The following is a 9,667-nucleotide window of genomic DNA, read 5'->3' on the forward strand; positions in this document are numbered from 1 at the left end:
TTTATCATGAGTTAAAAAGAAGAAAGATGATAAGGATGATTATATAATTTTTAAATAATGATTTAGAAAAAAATTAAAAAAAAAACATTCTAAAACATCATTAAACAATAATCATAAATTAAAAATTACATAATAATTTTTTTTCAATTAATCAAGTCATAATTTTAAGATAAATTACTTATTTATCTTGTCCAACTCACTGTTCTCTTGAAACACAATAATCGCTGTAAAAGTTTAGTTCTGAGGGGTGATAATTTGAAAATTATTTATCTCTTTATCTAGATTTATTTTTTTATAAATTATGATTTCTTAAAAAATATATATTTAAAAAAAATAATAGAAAGATAAAAACAGAACATATATTAGTTAGAGCAACATTTGCATTTTCTGTCGCTTTGCTCTGTCTTCGCACTAGCGTTCATAAATAAATGAGCATATATACATGACAAAGGGCCAAGAGAAGCTCAGATGAGGGGAGAGCTACAGAGTGCAATGTAGGAGATTTCGCCGGAGAAGACGTTCGATTCGAGGATGGAGAAGGGACGCCCCCACGGCTTCTGCTCCTTGGTGCTCGACCGCACAGCCGGCCCCGGCGACTCCCGTTCGTGGGCGCCGTTTCGCAGCGCCTCGCTCCGCCGGATGATCTTCGATGCCATGCGCTGCGGCGGCTCGGCCCTCCGGCATGACGGACGAGCTGACGCCAAGGCCAAGGAGAACGATCAGAAGCAGAGATCGGGGTCTGTCGAGAAGAAGAACGGGGGATCCGAGAAGTTGTCGGAGATATTGAAGCTGTCGGGGACGACGTGCGCCGGCGTCGGTGAGTCGGCAGAGGAGGAGGCGAAGAGGAAGGCGGACAAGTTGCAGGAGTTGAAGAGAGTGGTGGAGAAATTGCAAAGCGACGACGTTCTGGGCGGCGCCATGGATGTGAGGAGGCTGACAAAGGAGAACTCGGAGGCCAGAACCACACTTGCATTGCTCGGAGCAATTCCACCTCTCGTCTCATTGCTCGATTCTGAAGATCTGCATTGCCAGATCGCCTCCCTTTATGCGCTTCTCAACCTTGGAATTGCCAATGAAGCGTGAGTTTTTTTTTCTTTTTTAATTAATCCGGTACGGTATTTCAGCTGGAATCCATTTCGCTGTTCACCATAAGCAAAATAAAAGATAAGAATAGAGGAAATTTTAATTCGGGAAAACTGGCCTTCAAGAATTGGCCAAAGGGTTCCTGTCTTTAAAATATTATTTTAGTTTTTGTTAACAACCTTTCCTAGCCAAGTAAACAGGACATGTGATTCCTTAATAGTGGAGAATTATTTTCCTTCGATTTGTTTTGTTATGCAACATCAAGTTGGAACCTAAACAGAAGCTGAGAGGTCGTTTCCTACACATCTGGGTGTTGTTTTATTTAAATAAATAGTAGGCAACTCTTCTGTTTTAAATAAATCTTATTTATTGGTTGCCTTTTTGACATCTAACTGGTTAATAACTTGACATTTCCTTTCAATTACTATCTTTAATCATCAATTGTTCCTTTGTAACCCCTGAAATTCTTGTAAACCCGTTTGCAGAAACAAAGCTGCCATTGTCAAAGCAGGAGCTGTTCATAAGATGCTAAAGCTCATTGAATCTCTGAACATGTCTTCAAACTCAGCTGTTTCTGAAGCAATCATTGCAAATTTTCTTGGCTTGAGTGCTCTGGACTCTAATAAACTGATTATTGGTTCTTCTGGTGCAATCCCATTCCTAGTGAACACCTTGAAAGATTTGGATATAACAAGTAGTGCTCAAACTAAGCAGGACTCTCTGCGAGCACTATATAATCTTTCCATATCACCATTAAATGTACCATTGATATTGGAAACTGATTTATTACCATTTCTTTTGAGTACATTGGGAGACATGGAAGTAAGTGAAAGAATTCTCTCAATTCTGAGCAACATTGTATCAACAGCAGAAGGTCGAAAAGGGGTCAGCATCGTGCCTGATGCATTCCCAGTTCTTGTAGATGTGTTGAGTTGGACTGATTCACCAGGTTGTCAAGAGAAAGCATCTTATATTCTAATGGTTATGGCACACAAATGCTATGGAGATAGGCAAGTGATGATTGAGGCTGGAATAGTTTCGTCACTACTTGAGTTAACACTTTTGGGCACCACATTGGCACAGAAAAGGGCTTCAAGGATCTTGGAATGTTTGCAAGTAAAAAAGGGGAAGCAAGTTTTGGAAAGCTTTGGGGGTGGTTTAGGTGCTGCTGTGTCTGCTCCTATATGTGGGACTTCTTCATCATCTGCAGACCCAAATCTTCAGTCTAATGATTGTTTAGAGGAGGAAGAAAGCACGATGGGCGAAGAGAGAAAAGCAGTCAAGCAATTAGTCCAACAGAGCTTGCAGAACAACATGAAAAGGATTGTGAAGAGGGCCAACTTGCCACCGGAGTTTGTTCCATCCAATCATTTGAAGTCCCTCACATCCAGTTCAACTTCAAAGAGCTTGCCATTTTGAGAAGATTGAACATATTCAGAAATTAATCTCCTCTGCATCACCTAATGCTTGTGTCGCTGTGGGTTTATTGTAGAACCAATATGGTTAGTATTTGTGAAAAGTTATGAGATCCATCTGCTGTTGTTCAAATATTTGTAAATCCTGCCGTCTTAACGTGATCCCTTTTGGTTGCAAATGTTGAGTGCTTCATTATGTTTTCTTGTCACATCCTTTCTATTAAGCACATTCAATGTACAGTTAGTACAGCTCACTGCATCAGCAAGTGCCAGAACCCATCCAGTCCCCAGAACTTTCTACGAGGATGCTTTTGATTCAATGATGCAATATGCATATTTGGTGAAAACCTGGCTGCTTTCATCAGAGAATAGGTGATCCCTTTAATTAGGGTGGTCACTTTCAACCTTTAGGTACATTTTTGTCTACCCTGTATTTTACTTGCTGCAATAATATATTCTTGAGATTGTGTGTGGGGAGAGAGGGGGGGGGGGGGGGGGGGGGGTGTTGCTGCAAGTAATAGAAAGAGGAATTCATATTCCAAAAAAAATTAAAGAAAACCATGTGTAGGGAGAAGTAATACTTCTAGTATGTTTGGTTTTTCAAAACATTAATTTTCTTTTATTTGAGATATTATCTTCTATGGGTTATAAGGGTCTTAAGGAAGATGAGGCCATAGACAGAAATAATTGGCGAGATTGAATTCATATAGCTAACCCACATTGTGGGATTAAAGCTTGATATGTTGCTGCTGATGAGATTTTCTCTTTTTTATCCTGAACTAGAAAGGAAGAAAATTTATTTCCTTCTCATTTTTTTCAAGCAATTATTTTCTTTTCTTGTTTCAGTTTTTAAAGAACTGGTATGGGAATTTTAGCTTTCATTTCCGGTTTTAGGAAAATCTTTATATTTACAAGTTTGAACTTGTCATACATGATGAGAACATGGGTCATCAAAATGTAAATTCTGCGATTGTTGATTTGTTTAGCAGCAGTTGTATAACCTTTGTCTAAAATTTGGAGTCTTTGACCTTGTCTGCTTAACAGTTTTGTTTTTGGTTGTCTAACTACAGACGAAAAAAGATGCATGAGACCAGATTAGTGACATGACTTGGATAGGAAGGGGAATAATCTTTATCTCTTTGTGATAATGCTTTGCATATCATTTGGTATAATGTTCATCACGAGGAGTTGTTTCGGCCTAATGAGATTTTTAGTTGCCAGAATGGGTGTGTTATGATGTGAAATATAAATATTTCTGGTAAATATTAATTTTAGTCCCTAGCAATATTTTATACACTATACATTCTTTTGCTGCCATGCTCCATCTTCAAATTAAAAAATTGAGAGAAAATGTTGCATCAAATTTATCAAAATTTGAGATTCCATATTTGAGCAATAATTGGTTGCCCCTCTTCTTTTTTTTTATCAGTTATGTTTTTTTAAGATTTTGTTTTTATTTTTTTGTTTTTATGTTTTTGGGCAATAGACTCTTATCTCCACGAGAAAGTTGAACATTTACAATTTTTTTATCAATTGATTTTACAGTTTTACCACAATATAGTTCATCATAAAGGGTTGTTGAATCATTAAGCCGAATTAAACTCAAAACTCAATACTCGAGACAGTAGGCATTGAAGCAAATAACTCGGTCTTACCCAAACCCTAATATTATAAGCTTGGGCATGGTTTTTCCCCTTTTTGGCTGTGCTTTCTCTCAATGCTATTCCTCTTCCTTGTTGCTGATTACACGTGATTGCCCTTTATTTATTCTTTTTCATTTAAAGTTCGTTGCGCCCTTTTTTTTTTTCTAAAGATTTTTTGCATAAAAGTTTTCATAGTATATAATTCAGACGGTTTGACCAAGAGAATATGTAATTACATATTCAGTTCATTTTGCTTATGACTTTATCCCTCTGCTCACTTTGTGATGGGTTACTTAGGGTGCACCCCACACACTTTGGAGTTAACCGTGTCCATAAAAGCCAAGACAAACCAGCTAGGCTTCCAAGAGAGAATTGTTACAAGCTAGAGATACAAATCAAGGATGTGGTTCATGCACTGGTTTCTAATAAAGACTGCAACTTAGTATGGTCAAAATCAATATCATATTTTACCATATACACCTAACTTCTGTAGCACAGCATATTATTGAGTTGCACCCCTCTGAAATTTAGAGTGTCGAGTTGTCAATTAGGATTTATGTCCAAGGGGTCAACTTCAGGTTGTGTGAGCTGTGGGCCTTAGGCATCATGACCCTTAATCATTAAAGATTTGTGTTCCCATTCCATCTTTCCTTGACACGGACACAATGTTGAGTCATGTGAACTCTCTTTGCCACTTTGGTTGCTTTTCATTTTCTTTGTGGGACCCCTTTTATTTCCATTGATCGCCCTTGTTATCCGTGTTATTACTTAAATCACCAGGCTTACCTAGACAACTCCTATTTCTTAGCATAATACTATATAACTTTTTTATCAGAAAAGTAAAAAAAGAAAAAAGAAAAATAGAACTGATGATTTATGAGTTGTTGGGAACAGCTCACCCATTAATTGGTGGGGGTGGCTTCTATGCCAAACAAGTCTGTGAGTTCTTTAACTACACCTTTTGAGTCCATAGGCAGAGAAGTTGAACAGGGAACTCTGACTTCATCCAGATGTGAAAATGAAACTGTAAATCCGGGGTGGGGGGCTATGTTGTGGAGGAACTGTGAAAATTTAAACCCTACTGGCCGATATACCTTATAAAACACAATAAGGGTTGACAAACTACTTAACATTGTCAAGGCAGGACAATTACAATCGATGCTGTCAACGTTGGTTATATGGTGAAATCTGAACCCTACATTTGGTATTAGTTGACTGCTAAGTCATTCTTACTCAGCAGCAACAGGTTAGTGCTGTGGCAAAGTGGTTGGTGAATTCAGTTGCCTTCAGTTATGTAAAGATGTGTTTGTGGCTGTACTCTTTAAACCCTCTTGGTGTCTAACCTTTGACAGTAGAAGATATACAAAGGAGCAAACCCATGATGTAAAATGGTTGGTGAGTCCAGTTGCCTTCAATTATGTAAAGATGTATGTATCTCTGGACCTATATTTTTGACACCCTTGTATCTGCCATCGTACAGGAGGCAGCTTTCAATTCCAAGACCATGTGAAGACAGAGTTGCTTGGATTAGTGGGTCAGGTTTTCCTTTTTAGATCTTCAAAGAGTACTACTAACCAGGAAACTGAGGCCGTTGGCAGCCTCCAGCACCACACTCTTTTTCTAGGGGGAGACCCATATTGGCTGGCATAGATTAATATAACTTCTCTTTTTCCTATTCATCAGTGATTGGTGTCTATAATGTGGGGCAATGGAAATGGATGATGTCTAAATTGCAGGGTTCAAAATTTCTCTCAGGAGAAGGTTAACACATAATTTTTGTATGCTTATTTAATTAAATAAATTATTGCATGTGACAAGGTCATACTTGTCTCAGTGACAACAATATATGTAAATCACATATATAATAATCATGAAAAAATAAACTATTCGAAGTTCAAAACCTAGCAAATTAGTTGGATGTGAGAGTGACTCGTGGTAGGGAGCCTGATTACTATAGGTTGGGGCACACGGGAACTTGAAATGGTTGACTTGCAAGCTTAATTACTTCAATCAAAATTAAGAATTTCTAATGTGAACAGGAAAATAATGTTTTTAAGTTAAAAGCACTTGGAAGATTGATCTATGAGCATGCATGCTGGTTTTCGAACAATTTTCAAAATAATAATAAGAATAATAATAATAAAGAAACATAGCTCTGAATTCTGAACGCATTTCTGGAGTAATTTCACCCATTTTAGTTATAATACATGTATATTTAATAAAAATTAGGATAAATTACTTTTGGCACACCTGAAGTTTGGCTTAATTACATATAATATCTCTTATATATTTAAAAATATACTGACTTCTTCCTTCACAAAAATTATAGCACATTGCTTGTCAACCCCGCGGCTAGATAATTTTTATCTAAAACGCTCTCACAAATCACAATTCTTTCACCTATAAATGTTAAATGGACCGGGCCAACCTTCCGTGGAGATTGGTCCAACACGGCCCATTATCCCGAGACTAGGCGGCCCAACCCAAGGCCTTTCCTTCCTTTTTAATTTTCTTCTAACCTTTTTACGTGTTGTGCACAGCTGCACATATGCAGCATATTATAACATCGATAGGCATATAACATTTTTTAATTTATTTTAATTTTTTATATGCATTATGCAGCATTTTTGTGCAACAAATGGAGTGGTGGTTTTGGGTTGTTGCTTCTATCCATTGTAGCAAGTCAAGTCGAGTCAAGTTACAAGATTTTTAAGTTAACATAATTTAATATAATGATAGGTGGTAACGATTATGATTAGTTAAGTCATTAAACATATTTACTTTTTTTTTATTTTTCATTCTCTACAATGCGACAAATGTAACGAGTCTCTTTTTTTATGCTATTGCTCTTATTATATTATCTCACTCTTTTTGTCTTTTAATTTTTTTAGGATAATATAGTGAGTTATAGAGTGAGAAAGATATGGATAAAGAGAATGAAAAGGGATTTTTTGAGAATTTATAAGGATAAGGTAGAAAATTTCTATAATTTTGAAAACATGGTGCATGATTTTTTGAGAAAATATTCAATTTGCATACTAAGTTTGTATAAAGTTCGTCTTTTATAAATATACCAAATGAGAGAGGCACCACAAGAATGATTTAGAAAATGTTAAGGGCAGTCCACATAACCTCAAATTGAGTTTTAAATTACATTAGGTACCCAATAATTTATTAAAATTAGCACATAGTACCTTTCTTATTTCTTAAATATGCAGAAACGTTGGTGAAAACATATGGGCCGGGCCACGTGGATGGGTCTATACCCATAGAGCAGAGGCTGGAGCAGCCCACCAATGAATTGACACTCAAAACGTTCAGTCAAGCAAACAAATCAAACTCATTAATAGTGAAAACTTGGCGGCCAAGAATGAATGTTTTGTTTGGGAAAAATGGTGGAATAAAAGGGGAGAAAGATATATAATTCAAATAATAAATAAGACAAGTAATCATAGGGAGCAAAATCATGTTATTATTAGTTATGCTTATTTATGAAAGTACTTCGGTAATGATTTTATAATTATCATTCATTTAAACGCTCAATTAATAAGATAGTTTGAGAGATTTGAATTCATAATTCAAACCCAATAATAATGATTATAAAAACAAATATTAAATTACACATTATGGATAAGATGTGGATTTGAGCTATGAAGCACGAAAACAATTTGGAGTTTTCAAATTGTTCCTATTTTGAAAATGTAAACAACAGTCCAAAACATTTTTGGGACTGTTTTGTAATAAGTAAAAAGTTTCGAGTCGAGTTGCAAAATCTATAAATTTGTCAAAAACGCATTTCCGGTAATAACCTATCTTCTCATGCATGAATTCCGTCGATTGACCTCCTTTTTTTTTTTTTTCCTCTTCTTCATTCTTCTTCTTCTATAACATAGACATATATATGTATGTATTTTGGGTAACACAGTGGTTCCAGACTTCACCTGACTAATCCCCCTGCCCCAACACATAGATAGGGTAAGACTCCACACAAAGGGTGGCAGTGGTGGCCCTAATAAATAGCCTTCACTTGGTGCTTCCGTGATTTGAACCGTGGATCAACTCAAAGTTCTTTCCACTCCACCACTGTTCTTGGGTTTCCTTCTATATTGATTTAAAATAGTTGAATATACATACCAAAAGAAAAAATGCTTTACACAGTTTTATTCTGCACTGCAGTAATCCCAAAGCTCTGGTATCTATTCCAATATTTTGCGAAATTTTTGTTTGGCTTTTCGTCTAAGTTACCATAGTCCACCAAATCAGGGTTCACTTGTTTGGTTTACAAGGATCATACGCAGCTAGTTTCAATTTCATTTTTTATTTTTGTTGCGCATCAATCAATAATCAGGTATAATTACTTTTATCTAGGCGGCCAGTTAAAGTTAATTGGACTCTAATAACTTCTGGCACCAAGACATGGTGCAACCTTTGGGAAACTCTATGACATGAACTAGCTGGTACATCACATCAATTAGATCCTTTAGACTTGGAGAATCATATAATCATTTTTTGAACTGAACATTCTCAACAAGAAAAGCAATGCTAGATTTTGGCATAAATTTTGAAGCATGAAATCTATGGTATTGTTGCACACGTGTGTTAACTTGTTAAGCAGTGGAGAAAGAGAGCTTTGGACTCATGTTACACAGGCAGGGTGCCATATACTCTCAAGTACTATGTTTTCCAGATAATAAGGATTGGCCTTGGATTATCTTTTAGTTTCTGACACTGACTTCTCCCAGGATTTTTATTTATTTTTGTTTTAGTAATTTCCACTGTCACAATCAAATGTTGATTCAAATAAGAGTAAAGCTGGTTCCTTGTTTTGTAGCATAACTGTCATTAAGAAATTCTAGTTTCTAAATTGTGGACTGTTGCATTTATAATGCCATGAATATTGTTCCTGCTTAATTTCTTTTTTTCTGCTTATAAAGACCAGAGTTTGAATTCTCAATCATGATGATCTTATGTTTTTGTTTTATTTATTTATTGTGCTCCTGATGAATGCCATGATGTCAAATATTATCAACTCTATATTTGATTATATATTAATTTATTATTTTAATTCATAGATTATATGGCTCATTCAACTTTAAGTTCATGATCTAGTAACATTGTTGCATCAAAAAACAGTGATAAAGAAAATAGTCCATTGTGAAAATGTGTGACTAGAATTGATAAAATGGGAGAATAAGGGGGTAGTTGGAAATGGAGTTGTAACTTTTGTGGTTTACAATAATTTGAAACATACACGAGAGTTAGGGTTTATCTATTAAATATCAATGAGAAATGGATTGCTTGTTGTAAAAAGGTAAGTCCTGAAATTTAGTTGAGATTAAAAAAGTTGAAGGAGAAGTTGCAGAAAGACTGTCAAATTAAAAAACTAAACAAGTGTCATTATTGACTAGCAGTGTTTTTTTTTGGGACATTCTCTGTCTATACATGAATCAAAAGTTTTATAATAGTTAAAGAAAAGAAAAGTTATCGATTCACCTATTGTTAGAGCATTTGATATGCAAACTAAAG

At 35.7% G+C, this 9,667-nt stretch overlaps 1 protein-coding gene across 1 annotated transcript; it reads left to right on the plus strand.

Annotated features, from left to right (window-relative positions):
* Positions 1-405: 405 nt before the first annotated feature.
* LOC127796180 (U-box domain-containing protein 13-like) lies at positions 406-2,799 on the plus strand. Its single transcript, XM_052328196.1, has 2 exons — positions 406-1,079; positions 1,569-2,799. Exons 1-2 carry the CDS (start codon positions 532-534, stop codon positions 2,500-2,502), a joined length of 1,482 nt encoding a protein of 493 aa, XP_052184156.1. The 5' UTR covers positions 406-531; the 3' UTR covers positions 2,503-2,799.
* The last annotated feature ends 6,868 nt before the right edge of the window (positions 2,800-9,667 follow it).

The sequence above is a fragment of the Diospyros lotus genome, chromosome 1 (genome assembly GCF_014633365.1).
Source record: "Diospyros lotus cultivar Yz01 chromosome 1, ASM1463336v1, whole genome shotgun sequence".
NCBI classification, from domain to species: Eukaryota; Viridiplantae; Streptophyta; class Magnoliopsida; order Ericales; family Ebenaceae; genus Diospyros; species Diospyros lotus.

Excerpts from the sequence above, each read along its gene's own strand:
- LOC127796180 (XM_052328196.1), top strand. The coding sequence starts at position 532 with ATGGAGAAGGGACGCCCCCACGGCTTCTGCTCCTTGGTGCTCGACCGC. Across the intron at positions 1,080-1,568 it reads CTTGGAATTGCCAATGAAGC|AAACAAAGCTGCCATTGTCA; the intron begins GTGAGTTTTTTT and ends ACCCGTTTGCAG.